The sequence below is a fragment of the Polypterus senegalus genome, chromosome 11 (genome assembly GCF_016835505.1).
Source record: "Polypterus senegalus isolate Bchr_013 chromosome 11, ASM1683550v1, whole genome shotgun sequence".
NCBI lineage: Eukaryota > Metazoa > Chordata > Cladistia > Polypteriformes > Polypteridae > Polypterus > Polypterus senegalus.
The window spans coordinates 11,489,303-11,513,442 of NC_053164.1; the positions used below are offsets into that span (position 1 = coordinate 11,489,303).

The window sequence follows — 24,140 nt, forward strand, 5'->3', positions numbered from 1 at the left end:
GAAAGTTTGAGATGTATCAGTATCTGTCACGAACATTCGGGTAACAGCAGATCAGGTGATAATGCGGCACGACTGCACCACATTGGCAGCGTAGCCAATATTGCCAAATTAACTTAAATAATTTACTGCGTATTGGGTTATTTTCACGATACAACTAACAGCGGTATAATATTTGTCGGACGAAAATATGTTCGTCTCGTGCAGATTGACTTCATTGGTGTCCTTGTTTACGAGATTTTTAAAAATTAAAAAATTTTTAATCATTTCTTTACATAAAAAAAATAATTGAATAAGAATAAATAATTTATTCTTTGTTTTTGGAATTAGAACTACTACCAAAAACCACACAAGCACTTTGAAAAAAATAAATTGCAAATATTTAATCGAAGTTAGCGGAACACATGCAAATCTTATGGAAGTAAAAATGAGAGGATACCGAGACACCGTACAAGTATTATACCTTTGTTAGTTGTATCAGGGGTTATTCTCATCTATCTTATATTATGCAGGGGGCGCAGAATTATTCCAGGTAAAAAAGGTGGGGGAAATACGAAAGTTTGAGAACCGCTGCCATAAGGGGAGAGAAAGAAAAGTACAGTAGAACTAGAAAGCCAGAGCTGAGAGACGTAACCTTAGCAGACGTAGCAGCATAATTGAAACACACCTATCATTGAGACTGTAGCCACTAGGGGGCGCTCCCCATCTCCAAACACCAGACACAGCTCAGGTTAAATAAAGAGTTTATTATGTAACAAAATCACCTTTAGAGAGTTAAAGAGAGTCCAGCACCATATAATTCTCAAAATAGTACCTCTGTCTCTCTCTACTCCCCTTCTGTGAGTGTTGCCTCTGATATGACTTGCCAAAAAGCTCCAGTTTTGTCCCATCTGTCCCCAGGACTTTCTCCCACATGAATTGTGGCTTGTCAGTATGCATTTTAGCAAATTCCAGTCTGTTTTTTTTAAGTGGAGTCCACCTGGGTCTTCTTCCATTGAGCCCACTGTCACTCAAAAAGTGACGGATGGTGTGATCAGACACTAATGGACCCTGACCTTGGAGTTCAGCCTGTATCTCTTTGGAAGTTCTCCTTGACTCTTTGTCTGCCATTCCCACTATCCTTCTGCCCATTCTGAGGTTGATCTTCCTCTTGCAGCTGCATCCAAGGAGGTTGGTTACAGTCCTATGGACCTTAAACTTCTTAATAATATTTGATACTGTTGTCACAGGAGCATCAAGCTGCTTGGTGATGATGGTCTTCTAGCCTTTGCCTTTAATATGCTTGTCTATTATTTTCTTTCTGATCTCCTCAGGCACCTCTCTCCTTTGCTCTCTCTGGTCCATGATCAGTGTGAGACACACAATGACAGCAAGCAGCAGAGTGACCGCTTTTCTTCATTTAAATTGTCCAAATGACTGATTGCACGATTAAAGAAAACAAGTTTGAAAAATCACTCATTTATGATTATTTAAGATCTTTTCTAGGGGTCCCAACTAATGTGACCAGGCCATTTTAGAATATCTTTGTAGAAGAAGCAACAGTTGCTTTGCTTCACTCAATGACATATCAAAGACATGCAGACACGTAGGAGACATTCGCGTGTCATATCAAAATATTTCAGGAGGCAGACAGTACGGTTTCAATGATCTGTAAGAGGGAAACACATTCTTCCACATCTGTAAATGCAGAAAACACAATTCTACATGATCACAGGGAACACAATTCCTTAAGAACATCTTCTTCTTCTTCTTGTTTTGGCTGCTGCCACAGCGGATTATCTTTTTCCAAATCTTCCAGTCCTTGTCATCTTCTTCTTTCACCCCCCATCATCTGCATGTCCTCTCTCATCACATCAATAAACATTCTCTTAGGCCTTCCTCTTTTCATCTTCTCTGGCAGCTCTATCCTCATCATCCTTCTCCCAATATACCCAGCATCTCTCCTCTGCACATGTCCAAACCAACGCCATCTCGCCTCTCTGACTTTGTCTCCCAACCGTCCAACCTGAGCTGACCCTCTAACGTCCTCATTTCTAATCCTGTCCTTCCTCGTCACACTCAATGCAAATCTTATCATCTATAACTCTGCCACCTCCAGTTTTGTATCCTGTGCCACCGTCTCCAGCCCATATAACATAGCTGGTCTTACTACCGTTCTGTAGACCTTCCCTTTCACTCTTGCTGATACCCGTCTGTCTCTAATCACTCCTGACACTCTTCTCCACCCACTCCACCCTGCCTGCACTCTCTTCTTCACTTCTCTTCCACTATTCCCCATTACTCTTTACTGTTGATCCCAAGTATTTAAACTCATCCACCTTCACCAACTCTACTCCCTTATCCTCACCATTCCACTGACCTCCCTCTCATTCACACACATGTATTCTGTTTTGTTCCTACTGACCTTCATTCTTCCCCTCTCTAGAGCAGATCTCCACCTCTCCAGGGTCTCCTCAACCTGCTCCCTGCTATCACTACAGATCACAATGTCATCAGCAAACATCACAGTCTACGGGGTCTCCTGTCTAATCTCATCTGCCAACCTGTCCATCGCCACTGGAAATAAGAAATGGCTCAGAGATGATCCCTGATGTAATCCCACATCCAACTTGAATGCATCCGCCACTCCTTTTTCAGCCCTTACCACTGTCATGCTTCCCTCGTACATATCCTGTACCACTCTTACATACTTCTCTGCCATTTTCAACTTCCTCATACAATACCACAGCTCCTCTTGAGGCCCCCTGTCATATGCTTTCTCCAGGTCCACAAAGACCCAATGCATCTCCTTCTGGCCTACTCTAAGCTTTACCATCAACATCCTCAGAGCAAACATTGTATCTGTGGTTCTCTTTTCTTGCTGCTCACTAATCATCACCTCACTTCTTAACTGAGCTTCCACTACTCTTTCCCATAACTTCATGCTGTGGCTCATCAGTTTTATCCCCCTGTAGTTACTGCAGTCCTGCACATCCCCTTATTCTTAAATATCAGCACCAGTACACTTCTTCTCCACTCCTCAGGCATCCTCTCACTTTCCAAGACTCCATTAAAGAATCTGGTTAAAAGCTCCACTGCCATCTCTCCTAAACACCTCCATGATTCCACAGGTATGTCATCTGGACCAACAGCCTTTCCATTCTTCATCCACTTCATCGCTGTCCTTACTTCCTCCTTGCTAATCCGTTGCACTTCCTTGATCACTATCTCCACATCATCTAACCTTCTCTCTCTCTCGTTCTCTTCATTCATCATCCTCTCAAAGTACTCTCCTCTACTCTGCTCCACACACTCTCCTCACTAATACCATATATAACTGTGACGACGATAACGTATATGCTTATTTCCATATATACTGTCAAAATGTGTCGTTTTCTGTGGTATACTGTATCTTGAAGCCTGGTGAAATACAAAATCCAACATTACAATCGGGACAATAATCGTGTGATTCCTTGTGGATGTTCTTTCCAGACTGAACAGCTTTTGAACAGCATACTTCCTAAGTGCGATTGACATGAACGTCACTTTAAGATTCATCAGAATCATTTTCAATTTCGCTGTCCGTTTCAGTTTCACTGTCTGAAGACACATTCACTTTGTCATCACTGCTCGTATCACCGTCAAGATCGGGCAACACTTCAGCTGCTGAAAGACATTTCTTATGAGACGCCAACATGAGGCAAGGAGACAACGAGTCTGCACTGTTGCCTTGGTGACATTCAGGCCTTTCACTTACCCAAGTCATGCCTATAATCGTTTCCTGAGCAACACTCGGGATTAACGCTTTTGGCACTTTTATAGCCCGAATAATCCTCGGGTCTAATACAGTATAATACAATACAAATTATTTTTGTGTATCCCAAAATCACACAAGAAGTGCCGCAATGGACTTTAACAGCCCCTGCATCTTGATGGCCCCCCAGCCTTAACGCTCTAAGAAGACAAGGAAAAACTCCCACAAAAATCCCTTGTAGGGAAAAATAAATGGAAGAAACTTTGGGAAAGGCAATTCAAAGAGAGACCCCTTTCCAGGTAGGTTGGGCGTGTGATGTGGGTGCCAAAAAGAAGGGGGTCAATACAATACAATACACAGAACAGAACAAATCCTCAATACAGTATAAAAATAAAAATATTACAAGTACGGAGCAGAATTCAACAGTAGACGATGTCACATAATATGATTTGGATTTGTTTAGAGTCCTGGAGACCTCGGCCATCAAGCTGGCCATTCCACAGCTGAGACAGTCAATCCCATGAAATGACTCCTCTACTCAATGATTCCCGCGATCCTCCATAATGCTTACGTGAGATGTGTCCACATAGTTGCCTGAGAGACACACTAACACTTTTAGCACTTTAGTTTTTAAAGCATAAGTGATGCTCAGGTCTAACACTAAGGAGGTTAATGATCTTCTGTAAAGAGCCAAATTCTATGAATGGAAAGTGCTTTGAAGTGGGTGTGGTTAATTTATCAGCCAATAACTGAATGAGGGGAGCAGGTGCTGGTGTCTATCTAAAACTGTGGCCTCCATCTTTTTTAATGCAGGTGGAGCTCACCGGGAGCAGTGTCTTCGACTACGTCCACCCAGCTGACCACTTGGAAATGGCCGAGCAGCTGGGGTTAAAGCCACATCGCCGAGGTGCAGATCAGGACAACGGTCCCAACGCCACATCGGTGGAGACTCCAGAGCTAGGTAAGAGCTTTACGTATAAGGCCGACGTTCTTGTAAAATTAAATCCTGTTTATTGTAGTTTGCAGAGTACAAAGAAATTCTTAAAGGCATGTCTCCTCAGAACAGAGGACAAAAATATGACATACATAACAAATAATGAAATAAATATCACATGCAATATCTATATCAATATCTATGCACACAGTATATAATGCAAAGATGAATGGCTGACTCACTCATTCATTAACGAAAAACACTATTTCCAACTTTAATTTAAAAGTGGAAATTTAGCAGGATTGTACACCTAGGGTGGTAGGTATTCACTAAAAATGGACATTTTGATATTTCAATAATTCAGCAGCCATACTACCTGCACTTCAGAGCAGGTCATCCACCTGAAGCTAAGCATGGTTGGGCCCGGTCAGTACTTGGATGGGAGACCATCTAAGAAAAGCTTGGATTACTGCTGGAGGAGGTGTTGGTGAGGGCAGCAGGGGGTGCTTACCCTTGGTCTGAATGTGGATCCCAATGCCCCACTACAGGGATGGGGACACCGGGCTGTAAAAATGATGCCATCCTTCAGATGAGGTCCTGACTCCCTGTGGTCATTAAAGATCCCTGAGCATTTTTCGTAGGGGGACATCCTAATGTCCTGGCTAAATTGGCCATCACAACTTCATCCATTCTGGCCCCCAAATCATCTATTGTCTCTAATTGGCTTTACCACCCAATAGCTAATGTGTGGTGAGTGTACTGGCACAATAATGGCTGCTGTCACATCATCCAAGTGGGTGCTACACATTGGTGTTGGTTGAAGTGGTTCCACTCTGTCCAAGTGCTTCGAGTAGGAAGAAAAGCGCTATATAAATGTAATTAATTATTATAATTATAGGGTTAAAACAATGGCTGCAATGGAAAAAATGAAATATTATTAGATTGAAAAAAAATTGCTACTTTGATTGAAATTTGGTGACATTATAAAAAAAAAAGAAAATTTGCCCACGTGTGGTTATTTGCTGATATCTTTTCCTAATTTTACGGTACTTAGTGGACTACGCTAACACGCCTCACCCATGGTTGGCATGGGAGCAAAACAAACTGTGCCACTCTGCACCTTGGGGCCTTCTGATTCATACAAATAAAGGCTGCCAGCAGACAGGATGAGCATGGCACACAAAGACTGAAACTGACCAATAAGAAGGGCAGATAAGTGAAGAAGGGGAGGTGTCCTGGACAGGAAAAAAGAGACAGAATTTAGACTGGAGAGTGAGTTGTGAAGCACAAAGAGGAAATGTTTGGTGAAGCTCATGGAAGACGTGGACTATAAAGCTTGCGCCTCTGTGCCAGGCTGTGAGTGCAGGTGTCGCTTCATTAGAAATAAAGAAGGGAAGGAGCTACGGCATCCATTGGTTTGGTGTAAATGCCAGTGCATCTCGGTTAACAGGTCCCCCAAACGGGGGAACACTGTACATTTCACAATATTTGAGCAATTTAAAAGAGGAGGAGGAGAGGTTAGGAGCAATTTAAAGGTGCTATATAAATTAAATGTATTATTATTATTATTATTATCATTATTATTATTATTATTTATTTATTTTTCACCTGTTCTGTACAGTCCTTACTTCTATCCTGTTTTGAGCCTCACTCCTTCATTAAAGTTTCCTCTGTTGGTCACTGGCCACCGCTGTGAACCACCAGGGGGCATACAGCTGCCCCAAACCGACACATGCAGCCAGAGACACAAGTCCAGGACACAACACACGTTTTATTTACAGCTGGGGGGCACTTTTCTCTTCTCCCCACAGCACAATAAGCAGAATCCAAGACAAAAGCCTTTCCTGCTTCTTCTCTTTTAGCCTCCACTCCTCCTTTAGCAAGCTTTGTCTTCTCCCACCCGACTCTGGCTCCCTCCCAGAGTAGTGGCTGCTGCCTACTTTTATAGGGCACCAGGAAGTGCTGTGGGTGCCTTTTAACCTACTTCCGGGTGTGGCAACAGCTGCAGCACCCTCTTGCAGTGCCCACTGAGCCCAGCAGGGCTGCACCAAACTCCAACTCCCATGAAGCCCAGTGAAAGTCTGAGGCACTGCTGCAACCCAGAAGGGCTGCCACCTAGTGCTCCGGGGGGTGGTAATGCTCTGGATAAGTCCTTCCAATGTAGAGGCGTGCCAGCCAGGCAAGGGCCCCAGCCATATGCCACACTAATTATCGAGGTTTAGGGTGCCCAATATTCAAAAATAAAGCATTTATATTTTTATCTTTTAAATTCAAATTTAAATGTGCCTCACCGCTCAGGTGTCTTCCTTCCTCCACTTATGAAAAGGTCCAAGGTTACAATACAGAAAATGACCTCAAGAGCCACGTGAAGGTGCATCCTGTAAACGTCATTGCTGTTTGTAAAAAGGGAATGTAGAAGACGATTTAGTGTTAGCACTTTGTCTGGCTAAGGCTTTCAGGCTAAAGCAATATTAATAAAATTAATAAGACCAACTAAACAAAAAAAGAACAGAAGCCTGAACATACAACCCATACTACCAACAGACAAAAAGCACAAAGACAAAATCAAAAAAACTGAAAATCGTAAACCTTAATAATAATATTATAGTAATGTGCCCCACCAGCACCACCATCTCCTCACCCTTCACTGTGTGGGTTGAAACTACCCATAAGCCATTGTGAAAGGGTTGTGCTGCGTCAGTTTCTATCTTTTGCAGTTACCTCATACTTTTGAAATTATGTTTCCTTTCTGATTTACCCTCACGTGTGTATCGAAAAAAACTGAAAATCATAGACCTCTAATAATAATATTATAGAACGGTGTCCCACCAGCACCACCATCTCCTCACCCCAATCAAACATCTCTGGAGAGACCTGAAAATTGCTTTCCATTGGTGGTCTCCATCAGACCTGACAGAGCCCAAGACGGCCTGCCGAGAAAAATGGCAAAAAATTCCCAACTCTAGCTGTGTGAAATTTGCCACATCAAACCCAACATGACTCCAGGCTGGAGGAGAATGGTCTTCTCTGATGAAAGCATTCGCCATTTCGATGTAGGCTTGTGTTCATCAGTTACACTTGTTCTTCCCACTTTAAAACATTTATACCGATTCACAAACTTTTCATTGAGTCCTGATGTTTTCACATCCATCTGTGAATTTCAGCAGGTTTTCCTCACTCTGCCCAAAGAAATCTCACAATGGCACGTACTGTAGTGCCATCCCTCAGCAGGTCATCCATGTTCGTTTGACCTTGCCTTCAATTAGACTAATGGCAGGGAGCTGTGCTGTGTGGGTTGACACTACCCCTAAGGCATTGTGAATGGGTTGTGTTGCGTCAGTTTCTATCTGTTGTGGGTACCGCATACTTTTCAAATTATGTTTTCATTCCTTTACCCTCACTTGTGTGTGTATAACTACAAAAGTGGCCAAAGGTTTTGAGAATGACGCAAATATTCATTTTCATAAAGTTTTTATGATGGCAATTTGCATCGACACCAAAATGTTCTGAATAGGGATCAGATGAATTGCAATTAATTGCACGGTCCCTCTTTGCCATAAAAATGAACTTCAGCCCAAAAAACCCATGTGAGACCTGCCACAAAAGGACCTGCTGACGTCATCTCGGTGATCCTCTCGTTAACACGGGTGAAGACTGGAGATCACTCTGTCCTGCTGATTGAGTTCGAATAGCAGATTGAATGCTTGAAAAGGAGGCTGGTACATGAAATCCTTGTTCTTCTTCTGTTAACCAAGCTTACCTGCAAGGAAAGACGTGCAGTCATCATGGCTTTACACAAAAAGGGGCTTCACAGGCTAGGCTATTGCTGCTAGTAAGACTGCACCTAAATCAACCATTTATCAGATCATGAAGAACATCAAGGAGAGAGGTTCAAATGTTGTGAAGAAGGCTTCAGGGCGCCCAAGAAAGTTCAGCAAGCTCCAGGACCGTCCATCTCCTAAAGTTGATTCAGCTGCAGGCACCACCAGTGTAGAACTTGGTCAAGAATGACAGCAGGCAGGTATGAGGGAGGCGTAGACTTTTGGAGGATGACCTGGCGTCAAGAAGGGCAACAAAGAAGTCAAGAAAAACATCAGGGACAGACTGATATTCAGCAAAAGGTACAGGGATTGGACTGCTGAGGACTGCTGGGGGAAAGTCATTTTCTCTGATGAATCCCCCTTTCAATTGTTTGAAAAGAAAAGGTGAGTGGCGCTACTATCAGTCCTGGGTCACACCAACAGTAAAGCATCCTGAGACCATTCATGTGGAGGGATTGCTTCTCAGCCAAGGCAGTGGGCTCACTCACAATTTTACCAGTCATGAATATAGAATGGGACCAAAACATCCTCTGAGAGCAACTTCTCCCAACCATCCAAGAACAGTTTGGTGACCCACAATACCTTTTCCAGCATGATGGAGCACCGGGCCATAAGGCAAAAGTGACAACTAAGAGGCTCGGGGGACAAAATATTGAAATTTGGGGTCCATGGCCAGGAAACTCCCCAAGTGGTCAGTCCTCAAGAGGTGGGTGGACAAACCAAAACCCACCAATTCTGACAAACTTCAAGCATTGATTATGCAAGAATGGGCTGCCATCAGTCAGGATTTGGGCCAAAAGTTGATGGACTGCCTGCCAGGGCGAATTGCAGAGGTCTTGAAAAAGAAAGAAGGGCCAACATTGCAAATCTTCACTCTGTGGATAAACTTCATGTCATTGTCAACAAAAGCCTTTGAAACTTCTGAACTGCTTGTAATTCTACTTCATTACAGCAGAAAAACATCTGACAAGAAGACCTAAAAACACTGAAGCAGCAAACTTTGTGAAAACCGTCACTTGGATCATTCTCCAAACTTTTGGCCATGACTGTAGACTAGACTAATGGCAGGGCGCTGTGCTGTGTGGGCTGAAACTACCCATAAGCCATTGTGAACGGGTTGTATTGCATCAGTTTCTGTTGCGGTTACCGTGTACTTTTCAAATTACGTTTCCTTTTTGAGTTACCCTCACTTGTGTGTTGTGACAGTAGGGGGCGCTATTGCTCCCTTGAACCCTCAGGTACCACGCCAAACACCAGGTAAAAGTCCAAAAATAATTATTTTTATTATAATAATCATGTGCACTAAGCACCCTCCACTCCACACTACTTATTAATAAACAATAATCAATAAATCAATAAACCAATCCTCCAACTCCCAGACACTTAGCCACCCTTCCTCCCAGCTCAGCCCAGCGTCTGGGACTTCCCATAGTCCTTTTATATCTCCTGACCCGGAAGTGAATCCACCCTACAGTCCATGAGATTCCTTATCACTTCCGGGTCGGATACAAAATCTTTTTCTTCACCCCAGAAGTACGTTGTTCTTACTGTTCACGTGATCAGGACATACTTCCGGGTTATAGGGCACGTTGTACTCCCCAAGCCTCTCTATAGCGGCTCCTGGTGGCCCCCATGGTATCCAGCAGGGCTGTCCATAAAAACTACAACGTCCATGAGGCTCTGCTGGAATGCGGGGAACTTCCATGCCGCTGGGAGGGCCCAATCTGGCGGCTTGGAGGTGTGGTCCGGAATATATAGCCGGCCATCCTTCACAGTGTATGTAACGACATTAACACACACACACACACACAATATGGCCAATGAGAGCAAAAGCTGCTGTTGTAAGTGAAATGTGATGTTATTGGCCCAAATTCCAACTTCTGTCCTCTTGATTTTATCAGATTCTTTTAGCCAAAGGGACTAAATCAGTTAATTTGAGGGATTAGAAGGTACAAGGTGACCATTATAAAGCTGAGCTCGAGACATCCTGCAGGTAATCCCCCAGGGTCAGGCCCACTGTGAAGAGGTGCATTTTCAAGAGGTGTCTGATCCATCAGCAGTCTGGCCGCGTGCAGATGGTCAGGGGAAGCTCAGTCTACAACTTGAAGTGCAAGAAGTGAGAAGCTTCATCCATTTTTATACACAGAAAAAATAAATAAAAAGGTTTAAAAAGAATAACACCTAAGTGTACAGAATATAGAGAGTCAGGCAGAAGAAGAAACAGAATTCAAACCTAACCCTTACCACTCCGGCTGGCCCCTACCTCTTTTCTCTGGTTGTGGACACTCTCTGTCTCCAGTTGAGTGGCTAACCCATTTGCTTCCTGAAATGACACCCCAAGGGTCCACTCTCTAGGGTCTATCTCCTCCACTTTCTTCTTGCTGTCCTGCATGGAATCATCTCAAAGGACATCAAGGGAGTGACTTCCTTGTTCAGGAGTCCCTCACTCGTCCTTCATATTGAACCCAGTTATTCTTTCACTCCTACTTAAAAGGTAGCACAACACCCAGGTCTTGTGTTTATTATGTTGGATGGGTGGTCTTCTATTGGATTTTAACCATGCACCCTTCATCATCACGGTTGACCCTCATGACTACGTATCCCATTGATCCCTGCAGTTGTCCATACTGGGTTCATGCCAGTGGAGCACTGCTATCTATTGTACTCTTGATAAACAACCTCATCTAGTCCATCCATTAACAAACTACTGGGATAACAATCCAACCCCTTCCTGGCCAGGTTATACCTCCTCTCATATTGTCCTTCTGTTTTAGCTTCCTGGCTGGGCAATCATCCACCTTCCTGTCCCTCTATGCCCAACTCCTGGCCTCTCCTCATAATGATGGAGCACAGCACCACCTATTTGAGGTCTTTCAGTTTCACAGCCCTGCTCCTGTCTACAATGATGTAACCTTGCCTGCGGCTTGAATCCCATCAATGTCCTCCTCCACAATAGGAATTGGCTGGTATGAATAAATCATTGATAGCTTACTGGGGGACAGAGAAGCAGACCTTCATATTTGCTATGGCTGGTAATGCCGTGCTTGACATAAAACTGTTAGGATCAAAGGATCCGGAATTTGTTCTACTTTCAGTTTGGCTTAGTTACCTGCCTGTTTGGGATGAATTTCGTGATATTCTTACATAGAAGCCAAACTTTACTAAAACAGTGTGAACACCGGAGGGCACCACTAAGACCCCAAACCCCAGACACAACCACACCAAGACAGTCCTGATTTTATTCACCAATATTATTTTTCACAATCCATGCATCACAATGTCCAATGCACAATATCTCCTTCTTCTCTTTCAGGCGAGCTTTGCCCTCTGCCTCCTGACTCTGACTCAATTGGAGGAGGCTGGATGGTTTCCTTTTATGTGGACCCTAAATTACTTCTAGTGCCAGGGCATAACCCAACGTAAGCTTTTCCGGGTCAAGTGGAAGACCCCAAAAGCAAGGAGTCCAAGGACCTCGTCACTTATGACCCTCATGACTACACACCTGCAGGTGTCCATACTGGGTCTACGCCAGTGGAGCACTGCCATCTACTGTATTGGGGGAGGGACTACTCTTGATAAACAACCTCCACGGGTCCATCCATTAAGTCCCCCCAATTAATATTCACACACACACACACACAATGTGGTGGTCGGCCTGACCAATTACAGCAAAGGCTGCTGTTTGTAAATGAAATGTAATGGTCTTCAACTGGCCCAAATTATCGTCCTCTTGATTTATCAGACTCTTTTAGCCCAAGTGACTAAATCAGTGGTGATAAGAAAGAGTCAAAGACATCATAAAGATTTGGGGCAGCCACCCGTATATTGTTTTTCCCGGCTGCAAAAGTTGATTTAAAGTAGCACGATGTGTATAGAACAGAGTCCAGAGCAGAACTGATTGCATGGAGACAAGATGGCGGTTTCAACTGATAAAACAGGAAATGACGTCATTGGGTTTCCTCCGGGTACTCTGGTTTCCTCCCACAGTCCAAAGACCTGCAGGTTAGGTGCATTGGCAATTCTGAATTGTCCCTAGTGTGTGCTTGGTGTGTGTCTGTGTGTGCGCCCTGTGGTGGGCTGGCGTCCTGCCCAGAGTTTGTTTCCTGCCTTGCGCCCTGTGTTGGCTGGGATTGGCTCCAGCAGACCCCCATGACCCTGTCATTAGGATATAGCGGGTTGGATAATGGATGGATGGATGACGTCATTGGCAGTGCCAGAACCAAGTAGGATTTCCCGGGAATGGTCTGCAAGAGACTGAGAGACAGTTAGCATACTCCGCTGCCCCCTGGTCTTGCGTATAATTACCATTTTGTAGGCCCTTTAGCTGTTTCCCATGCGCACGTGTGTGACACAATTATATTTGAGGAATTAGTAGGTACAAGGAGACCATTATAAAGCTGAGCGCGAAACATCCTGCAGGTAATCCCCCAGGATCAGGCCCACTGTGAAGAGGTGCATGTTCAAGAGGTTTCTGATCCATCAGCAGTCCGGCCGCGGTGCAGATGGTCAGGGGAAGCTCAATCTGCAGCTTGAAGTGCACATGACTATGTATCCCATGGACACCTGCAGTTGTCCATATTGGGTCTATGCCAGTGGAACACTGCCATCTACTGTACTGGGGGAGGAACTGCTATTGATAAACAACCTCCACGAGTCCATCCATTAATCCCCCCAACCTGGATAATAACCCAGCCCCATCCTGACCATGTTCTGCCTCCTCTCATGTTGTCCTTCTGTTATGGCTTCCCAGCCGGATAAGGATCCACCTTCCATTCCAGTTGGGATGCCAATCCATCCACCATGGTGCTTACAACAGAAAACCATCAATTTCCCAACCCGCTTATCTCATTCTTGAGATCATGGGGCGTCAGTGCCTATGCAGGTGGCATTTGGCGGAAGATGTGAACCAGCCAGGAGGGGGTTGCCAGTCACACACAGAAATTGGGGCCAGTTTAGAGTTAACAATTAACACTCACGTCAATATGACTTGAGAACGACAACTGACGATAACCACTGGAGAGCAAGTAAACTCAACACTGATAGCGACTGGGCTGGCATGTGACCCCAAATCTAGCCACTGTGTCCATGGCAGATGCTTCCATTTTGTTTTTGAATTTGTTAGGCGTAGCAGTCACTGTGCAAAGAAGTTCAAGTCACATAGAGGTCTAGAAGCTGCTGAAAGTTCAATTAGTAGAGCACAACATACCACAAAAATCCCAATATGGAAGACAAATGCTTCAAGCTAAGAAAGTTCTTCCCATGATGCCCCCTGAGGTGCCACTGCACTCACCCACAACTGAATAATTAGACACCTAGCAGAATGTATGACAAACATGCTATGCTGTTGGCAAAGAGGTTATCACAGTAACAAACTCCCCTACCTGTTTGGTTAAAAAAAATACAAAGAGTGGGCCAAACCTCAATGGACCCCTTCTTGTAGTGAAGAAGCACCAAATCCATGGACTGTTGGTGTCTCACAGGAGCTCTGACCACCTGAAAGACCTCCGCCCGCACTCCTCTTCTACCGCTTCTTCTTGGATCAGGCTGCTGCAAAATTTATAGCGGAGGAGGTGAGTGAAAGAGAATGCGGGATGAGCGTCTGCTGCGGTGGACGAGAGCAGAGCCGGCGGGTCAGGCGGTCACTAATTAATGTGCAGCCTTCTTCAATTATGGATCAGCTGCATTGTGCGCTGGCCGCCCCGCTGGGGATTCTCATTCTGTACAAAACGTGAGCTCTTCTTCTGTTTTAGCTCATCTATATAGAGCAGAGTTTGGAAAAACAACTTGATTTGATTTTGGACAGTGCGCACTTCACCTCCATCTTCAGTTTGGGGTGCTAGCGATAACAACGTGTTTATGTAACTCAAGTCATTGACTGGGGGTCTACACAAAGAACAGAAAGTAAAGAAATACAATGCCAGTTACCATCCCTCTTATCCAAGGAAGCTGGAGCCCATCCCAGCAAGCATTGGGCACAAAGCAGGAACAGTCCCCAGGAAGGGTGACAAGCATACACACACACACATACATACTGTGATAGACAACCGGGGACTTTGCCCTACCTTTACCCGCCCGGAAAAGGGAAGGATCGGGAGAGGGGCAGGATCTTCCCCGGGACGCAAGAGGGCAAGCCCCTGGATTGCATGGGGGCCACGGAGCTTGGAAGCTCAATCCTTAGGGGGCCTGTGGTCACCGCCAGAGGGTGCTTGGAGGGTTCCAGAGCCATGGACTGCAGCACTTCCGCCACACCAGAAAGTGCTGCAGGATGGTCAGCATGGAGCACCTGGAGCACATCCTGGTGTGCCACAAAAGGGGCTCCCTCACTCCTTTCAGGGAGCCGGAGTCGGGAGGAAGAGGAGGGAGCTTGCGAAGGAGGAGTGGAGGCGGCAGAAGAAAAAGTAAAAGTAAAGGACTGAGTAATTGTGGGTGTTTGGTGCAATGTGCTGTGTGCAGTGAAGAAACAAAATAAACGTGTGTGATTTTGGGACGTCTGAGTCTGCGTTCTGGGTGTTTTCCACAACACACACCCACACACGCACACATATACATACACACACACACAGTGGAATTTAGCCTAACTGATTAACCTTTGGTATTGATTATATGGATTAGAATGAATTGGTATTGGATAAGCTGCTTGTAAAGAAAATGTAAATTTATGGATCAATGCCCTCTCAATCAATTTAAAACAAAATAACAACAACAGCAAAATGTATTTCTATAGCACATTTTCATACAGATGGTGTAGCTCAAGGTGCCTTACAAGAAATGTAAAAATAAGATTAGGCAATACAAGGTAACAAAGAATAAAGTTAAGCCAAATAGCCATTAGGACAAAAAAAAAACTAAAACAAAACAAAAAACTCCAAATAGACCGGAGAAAAAAATAAAACAAAATCTGCAAGGGTCTCAACGCCAAAAGACCACCCGGGCCCCCACTGGGCATTCTACCTGACATCAATGATCTCAATCAGTCCTCATGGTTTTCAGGCTTCACATGGAAGAATTTGACGAGGATGGCCATGTAGACATCTGGCCTTCAACCCATCAATATGGAGACATCACGGTGCTTTGATCAGGTGGTGGTGGTGCAGATCACCACCACAGAAAACCAGAAAAATAACAGCAGAGAAAGTAGGGGTTAGTACGGATTACGGAGCCACCATGAATTAAAATGATAATTAAATGCATATATAGAATATCAGGCTTACACTAAAATGAAGCTATGAGAAAACCATGTTGCAATAACGGGTTATTAGCAGTTTTTTAAAGTGCTCCACCGTATTAGCCTGGAGAATTCCTATTGGCAAACTATTTCTGATTTTAGGCGCATGACAGCAGAAGGTCGCCTCACCACTTCTTTTAAGTTTTTCTCTTGGAATTCTAAGGTTACGATTTGGAGTGTAAGGTGTCAGACATTCCGATATATAAGATGGAGCAAGATTATTTAACACTAGAATTACCAGAACCTACGAAAAATCTTGTAGATCTGTCCCACCTTAAAACGCTTCGCACCTCTCTTTCAGCGTCTTTTGTCCTTTAAATGTGCTGATAAGCAGCAAACAGCAACCAGCCTGCTATCACATCCCCCACCGGCGCAAAGTTTTCTCACCTCAAGTCTGCTTACCTGCGTGTCAGTTGCTTGCAGTTGTATAGAGTGAGAAGTCAAGCAAAATCACACCATTTATAAATACTATATCGTTATTTGAAACACATGCATTTCATGTGTGTTCCGTGTCTAAAATGATCTATGTAAACACATCATTAAAACAGAAACGTTTTTCATGTTTTAGTAATAATTGACAAAATGTAGACATGAAGTGTATAATGTGTGAAGCCTGAAGTCCAAATATCAAACAAACACTTTCACAAAAGGTACAAATATAACAGAACAAGTGCGCTTCCATTCAAAAATATAACTGCAGTTGCGTTAGGGTGTGACATTGACACACATTTGCTACAAGTGCTTCGGTGGTGCAATGGTATCAACTGTTGGCTGTTAATCAAAGCTTCAGGGGTTCGACCCCAGATGAGTCTGTTTTGAGAAGTGAGCTGCTCGTATTCTTACTATTTTAGAATAAAAACATACATTTGATTCCAGTCTGTAACAGCCGCTGTAATTTATGATACTTGTAAAGGTTAGCTTTGTTTTTGTTTTTTTTATTCAGTTTTATTCTCTCAGCCAAGTTCACGATCCCAACACCCATACACCCCCGCATTTTACACTGCTGTGTTCACATAGACGCGCTATAACAGAGATCAACTCAAATCATGACTACAGTTCTACAGGGTCAAAAATGCACTTTTGCCATTGCTGTACTTTGTATATGTACATGGGAAGCTCTGCACTCTACTTGCGTCTGTCGGAAGTAAGTAAATAAATAAAGGTAAATGAGTAAATAACATTCGATCTGGGTCTTACATACAAAGGACGGTGCATGTGCCCAAAACATTAACATTTATATGTTACTTACATAAAAGCCAAATCGAATGTTGAGAAAACTATGTGGGGTGCGGGATGTAATAGCAGGCTGCTTGCTGCTTATCAACACATTTACTGGACAACAGACGCTGACGGAGAAGTGCGAAGTGATTTAAGGTGGGACAGATCTATGAGTTTTTTCGTAGGCTCTGGTAATTCTAATGTTAAGGCTTTGTAAACTAGGATTTTAAAGTCAATTCTAAATGGCACAGGTAGTGACATCAAAACTGGAGAGATGTGCTCGAATTTTCTTTTCCTAGTTAAGATTATAGCAGCTCCATTCCACATGCGTTCTAATCGATTGATGTCTTTTTTGGGTGGTCCTGAGAGGAGTGCGTTACAGTAATCTAGCTGACTAAAACAAAAATGTGAACTTTTCACTGTCTTACAAAATAACAAAAAGTCTAACTTTTACTATATTCCTTAAGTGAAAAAATGCTGTTGTGGCAATCTGATTAATATGTGATTTCAAATTTTGGTCAGAGTCAATAATTACCCCTAAATTCTTTACCTCCATCTTGACTTTTAAGCCTAATGGATCACGTTTATTATACCCTCATTATATCAATTTTTGCCATTTAGTTTAGTGAAAATTACTACTCATCCATTCAGAAACACAAGTAAGACAGTCGTTCTCAACCTGTGGGGTGGGACCCCCTAGGGGGCGCAAAGTAACAAAAAGGGAGGCACGAAGATGTGAAAAAAAGAAAACAAGAATCAAAAATACGAAAAAAAATCTGTTGAAACCAAAACAAATTAACTTAAACTACATTCTGATGCTAGAACAATACATATAGAGTTAGATAAATGTCAATAAGTTAAGTTGGTATAATAAAATATGCATCTACACTTCAAAAAAATGTTAGGGGGGCACGATTAAAACTGTTATGAAAACTCTGGTCGCAAATACTTAAAGGTTGAGAAACACTGAAGTAAGACATTGTGTCAGTGAATCAAGAGAGTCGGGGTCATCAAGCGCTGAGATAATAGATAGATAGATAGATAGATAGATAGATAGATAGATAGATAGATAGATAGATAGATAGATGTGAAAGGCACTATATAATAGATAGATAGATAGATAGATAGATAGATAGATAGATAGATAGATAGATAGATAGATAGATAGATAGATAGATAGATAGATAGATAGATAGATAGATAGATAGTGTAATAAGTTGAGACTTGAGGCGTGAAAAGGTTTGGGGCAGCCACCCGTTAATTCGGTTTCCTGGCTGCAAACGTACTTGAGACATCATAGTCAAGTTTACACAACAGAGTCCAAAACAGAACTGCCTGCCAGAGCAAAGGCAGTGGGCTTTATAGTACAGAGGGCGGAAGTGATGTCGTCCTCTGGGCCGGAGCTGGAAGTGACATCATCCTTGGGGCCGGAACAGGAAATGATGTGTCCTTCCTGGAAATGGCGGCTCCTGGTGGGATTTCCCGGGTAAGACCTGCAGAGAACTCAGAAAGAGCGTCAGCGTACCCCGCTCCCCCCTGGGCAGATGTATACTCAGTATTTTCTAAGCCCTTCAGCTGCCCCCCATGCACACGTGTGTGACAATAGATAGATAGATAGATGAAAGGCACTATATAATAGATAGATAGATAGATAGATGTGAAAGGCACTATATAATAGATAGATAGATAGATAGATAGATAGATAGATAGATAGATAGATAGATAGATAGATGAAAGGCACTATATAATAGATAGATAGATAGATAGATAGATATTGTATTAATCCCAAGGGGAAATTCACATAATCCAGCAGCAGTATACTGATACAAAAAAAAAAACATTAAATTAAATAGTAATAAAAATGAAAAATGAAAAAAATAAAAATAAAAAAGCAGACAATAACTTTGAGTAATGTTAGCATTTACTCCCCCGGGTGGAATTGAAGAGTCGCATAGTGTGGGGAAAAACGATCTCCTCAGTCTGTCAGTGGAGCAGGACGGTGACAAAAGTCTGTCACTGAAGCTACTCTTCTGTCTGGAGATGATCCTGTTCAGTGGATGCAGTGGATTCTTCATGATTGACAGGAGTTTGTTTAGCGCCCGTCGCTCTGCCACAGATGTTAAAATGTCCAACTTTACTCCTACAATAGAACCTGCCTTCTTAGCAAGTTTGTCCAGGCGTGAGGCATCTTTCATCTTTATGCTGCCTCCCCAGCACACCACCGCGTAGAAGAGGGCACTCGCCACAACCATCTGGTAGAACATCTGTAGCATCTTATTGCAGATGTTGAAGGACGCCAGCCTTCTAATGAAGTATAGTCGGCTCTGACCTTTCTTACATAGAGCATCAGTATTGGCAGTCCAGTCCAGTTTATCATCCAGCTGCACTCCCAGATATTTAAAGGTCTGCACCCTCTGCACACAGTCACCTCTGATGATCACGGGGTCCATGAGGGGCCTGGGCCTCCTAAAATCCACCACCAGCACCTTGGTTTTGCTGGTGTTAAGGTGTAAGTGGTTTGAGTTGCACCATTTAACAAAGTCTTTGATTAACTTTCTGTACTCCTCCTCCTGCCCACACCTGATGCAGCCCACAATAGCAGTGTCATCAGCGAACTTTTGCACGTGGCAGGACTCCGAGTCATATTGGGAGTCTGATGTATGTTGGCTGAACAGGACCAGAGAAAGTCCAGTCCCCTGCAGCGCTCCTGTATTGCTGAACACAATGTCAGACCTGCAGTTCCCAAGACGTACATACTGAGGTCTGTCTGTAAGATAGTCCACAATCCATGCCACAAGGTGTGAGTCTACTTCCATCTCAGTCAGCTTGTCTCTAAGGAGCAGAGTTTGGATGGTGTTGAAGGCGCTAGAGAAGTCCAGAAACACAATTCTTACAGCACCACTGACTCTGTCCAGGTGTGGAACACCATATAGAATATCAGGGGTGTTCGAAGTATAATTATCACAACTAACAAAAAATGTTCTACCTTTTAAGTAAGACTCAAACCAGTTTAAGACCCTGCCAGAGAGACTCATCCATTGACTAAGGTAATTGATAAGAATATTGTGATCAATGGTATCAAATGCATCACTCAGATCTAGGAGGATGAAAACAGATAAACAATACAACTGTGGGCAGCACGGTGGCACAGTGGTAGCGCTGCTGCCTCGCAGTAAGGATACTTCCTGGGTCCTCCCTGCGTGAAGTTTGCATGTTCTCCCCGTGTCTGCGTGGGTTTCCTCCGGGTACTCCAGAGGTCCAAAGACATGCAGGTTAGGTGCATTGGCAATCCTAAATTGTCCCTAGTGTGTGCTTGGTATGTGGGTGTGTGTGTGTGCAGTGGGTTGGCGCCCTGCCTGGTCCAGCAGACCCCCCGATATAGCGGGTTGGACAATGACTGACTGACAATACAAATTTATTGTCTTAGCTAGCTTCAAGTCATGTTAGAGTTAAACATGAAAAGCTTGCGTCTGTATTTTTATTTCTTCCAAACAGCTAGAATACTACATGTGCCTATCAGCTCAAGGCCACTAGTTTTTATTTCTAGCCGCCAGACCTCAGCCTGTCTGCCTTTACGGCGAGTAGCGTAATGATGACATGGGGTGATGACAAGCCAAGGATAGTGTGCTCTATTAGAAAACTAAACGCCATTGTCTTAGGAATTCAGCTGGTTAAAACTTTAGCCTTGAGGGATGTTTGTGTAACAAGCAGCTATTCATTTAAGCGTTTCAGTGTCTCTTATATGTGGGTCCTCCTGATTCCAATTTAAATGGTGGGATTTGATCGATAAATAAGTCTCAGGCACCTGCAAGTTGGCAAGTTTCAGTCAGACGATAGACTGATGGTGGGCTTGGGCGTTAAGTAATGGTAGGAAGAACCAGAAGGTGGAAAGTATTTTGCATAGACAATAAGTAATGTAATATAAGCAGATGCACTTCCTAGTTTAAAGATTTGCTCCATTGTCAAGTCCCTTTGTTACATTGCTGTGTGATAAAGATTACAGTATGTGATTTAAGCTCCCTCCCGCCTGTCTTTGCAAACACACACACACACACACACATTTACAGTATATCAGGGGCCAAATTAGAAACACCAATCCATCCAATCTGCATGACTTTGAGAGGAAATTCGCACAGACATAGGGAGAACCTGCCAACACCACACAGGGAGCACCAGGGGGTCTCCATGTTGTGAGGCAGCAGCACCAGCGTGACACCCCAATAACTATTACAAATAAAATATATTCAGTATATAAAGATAAACAGGTACTAGAAAGGAGCTACTGAACTAACAATTATTATAATAGTTACAATGTTTAATGGATGGCCGGGTTCCACGCCCGGCCCTTTTGCACATGGTCCGGGGAAGCCACCAGAGACCCCGCAGTATGTTTTCCTGGGACGCTTGGAACCCTCAACTGAGCGGGTGAACGGGCAGGAGTTTCCTGCCTGCTTCCACTCCCGCAAAGGTCGAGCCAAAGGGAGTAGAGTGTTGTCCTGTGAGGACGTCCAAGTGGCAGCGACGTCGAGGCAACACCCCCAGACCATTTGCTTATATTTCCACAGGGCAGAACTGTAGTGCTTAGGACACCAACTCCCCATTATGGAGAAAACCAGCCCTCGCGGGACGGGCCGCTGAGTCCCACGAGACTCATCTGGAAGAGGGGTGGTGTAATGGAGAGCCGGGTCCCATGCCCGGATGACCCTGCTGTATATGGTCCGGGGAAGCAGCCATGGACTTCTCAGTCCCTCCCCCGGGACGCTTGGTGGCAGCCTCCCTGGTTGATGATGCCTCAGTTTCCCACAGGGTCTCATGGGAAATAGAGTTCTCCCCAACCCTGTGGGGACCCAGGATGGCCGCCAGGGGGCGAGGCAGAAATAATTAAGCCCAGCTGGTTTAATCATCGGGCCCACAAGGGAGTGCAATTGGGGACAGGTGAACAAGCAACAGGAGCATTCTCGGGAGGGCCATAAAAGGAGCCAGCAACCACCACTCTGGGCCAGAAGAGGACGAGGTTGCCTGAGAGGAGTGGTGGTGCCAGCAGAAGGATTGCTGTGTGTAAAGTAAAGTGCTATGGGACTGTGTTATACTTGTGGGGTTCACGGGAAAGACGTGCCCCACAGGGGAAGAGAAAATAAAGTGCCCGGGTCAGGCACTTTATATAGCGCCTTATTACCAAATGATACATTAAAAATGTAAGATGTAGACACATACAGTGCCTTCTGCCATATTTGGACAAACACCCATTATTCCCTGATTTCCTCCTCTGCTCCACAGTTTAAAATTCCAAATCAAACAATTTAAACATTGTAATGAAAGTGCACACTGCAGAGTTTCATTTAATGGGACATTTCAGTCACACCACACTTTTCCTACATAGCCCCCCCCCACCATTTCAGGGCACTGTTATGTTTGTTACACTGGTGAGCTCAGTAATCACATAGGGACTGGTAGGCCAAAGGAAGGCCTCCATTGCTGATGACAGAAGAATCCTTACTATGGTAAAGTAAAAGCCCCCAATGCCTGTCTGAGAACAAATAAAGACTTGAGATACCAACCCGGAAACACCATATCCATCCATCCATCCATCCATTATGCAACCTGCTATATCCTAAACACAGGTTCACGGGGGTCTGCTGTAGCCAATCCCAGCCAACACAGGGCACAAGGCAGAAAACAAACCCTGGGCAGGGCGCCAGCCCACCGCAGGGCGCACCAACACACCAAGCACACACTAGGGACAATTTAGAATCGCCAATGCACCTAACCTGCATGTCTTTGGACTGTGGGAGGGAACCCATGCAGACACGGGGAGAACATGCAAACTCCACGCAGGGAGGGCCCGGGTCTCCTAACTGCGAGGCAGCAGCGCTACCACTGCGCCACCATGCCGCCCCCGGAACACCATATAATTGCAAAATTTAACAAAAAGCAAACAAGAAAATAATTGTTGAGGACAGAACTGGTAAAAACGGTGGAGCTTCCAGTTTTCAGTCCTCTCAGCAGGTGGTAGGACACTGGTAATGACATCAAAGGTATTCAATCTGTCAATCATCTGGTCTGCAGAGGCGGGAAGAGAGAATGGTGTTAAGACACAGCACCATCCCCTGGTGTGTTGGTAGAATTAAATTCAGCTGTGCCCTGTGCAGACAACATAAACATGGGATAAGTGCAAGACAGGTAAAGAAGTGTCAGTCAGTCAGTCATTTTTCAACCCGTTATATCCTAACACAGGGTCATGGAGGTCTGCTGGAGCCAATCCCTGCCAGCACAGGGTGTAAAGTAGGAACAAACCCCAGGCAGGGCACACACACACACTAGGGACAATTTAGGATCGGCAGTGTACCTAACCTGCATGTCTTTGAATTGTGGGAGGAAACCGAAGCACCACACAGGGAAGCAAACCCAGATCTCCTTACTGCTATGCAGCAGCGCTACCACTGTGCCACCGTGCCACCGTAAAGAAGTGTACTATACTATAAATAGAGAAATAAATGATAAATAACAGGCAAGTGAATCGATAGTAATAATTTTAAATAAATACAATTACACCACAACTAATAATAAAAGACAACAGTATTAACAGGTGCAGCAATGTACTGCATATAAACAAACTGCTAGAAGCAGATCTGAGGGCAGGGGGGCAGCACAGAGTTCAGGGTCCGGACAGCTAAGGGGGTAGAAGTTGTTGCAGAACCTGGCAGAACTGACTTTGGATGCTTCAGTATTTTCTGACAGATGGAAGTGAGATAAACAGAGTGTGAGAAGAGTGGGAGTGGTCGTCCATAATGTGGACTTTTCAGATGCAATGCTTTATAAAGATGTCTTCAATGGAGGTCAGAGAGGTCCCAGTGATCTTTTCTGCTGTGTGCATCATCCATCATTATGGTCAGGGACACTGCAGTTCCCAAATTAGACATTGATGCTGCTGGTCAAAACGGCCTCGATTGTTCCCTTAGTGGACACTAGGGGTAGCTGATGCCTCTTTAATCCCAACAGACACACGCACAGGACACAGGGTTAAAAGCACCAAGAAGTATTTTAATACTTTTTCTTCTTTGAAAAGTGCCTGTAAGCACCTCAGCCACCAATAAACAAACAAATACCAAGCACAATAATCTTAAATCTCTCATCCGCACCTCCTAGAAAGTGTTGTCCACCTTCACTTATTCTGGCTCGCCTGCTGGGCCTTCAGCTGTCCTTTACATAGTC

General features: G+C 44.2%; 1 protein-coding gene across 2 annotated transcripts in view; it reads left to right on the forward strand.

Annotated features, from left to right (window-relative positions):
- npas1 (neuronal PAS domain protein 1) overlaps nt 1-24,140 on the forward strand; it is a 366,892-nt gene that overhangs the window by 300,141 nt on the left and 42,611 nt on the right. For both annotated transcript variants that reach the window (XM_039768048.1, XM_039768049.1), the window contains one exon: nt 4,544-4,691. In XM_039768048.1, the coding sequence (XP_039623982.1) occupies nt 4,544-4,691 (148 nt within the window). The remainder of the gene's footprint in view (nt 1-4,543; nt 4,692-24,140) is intronic.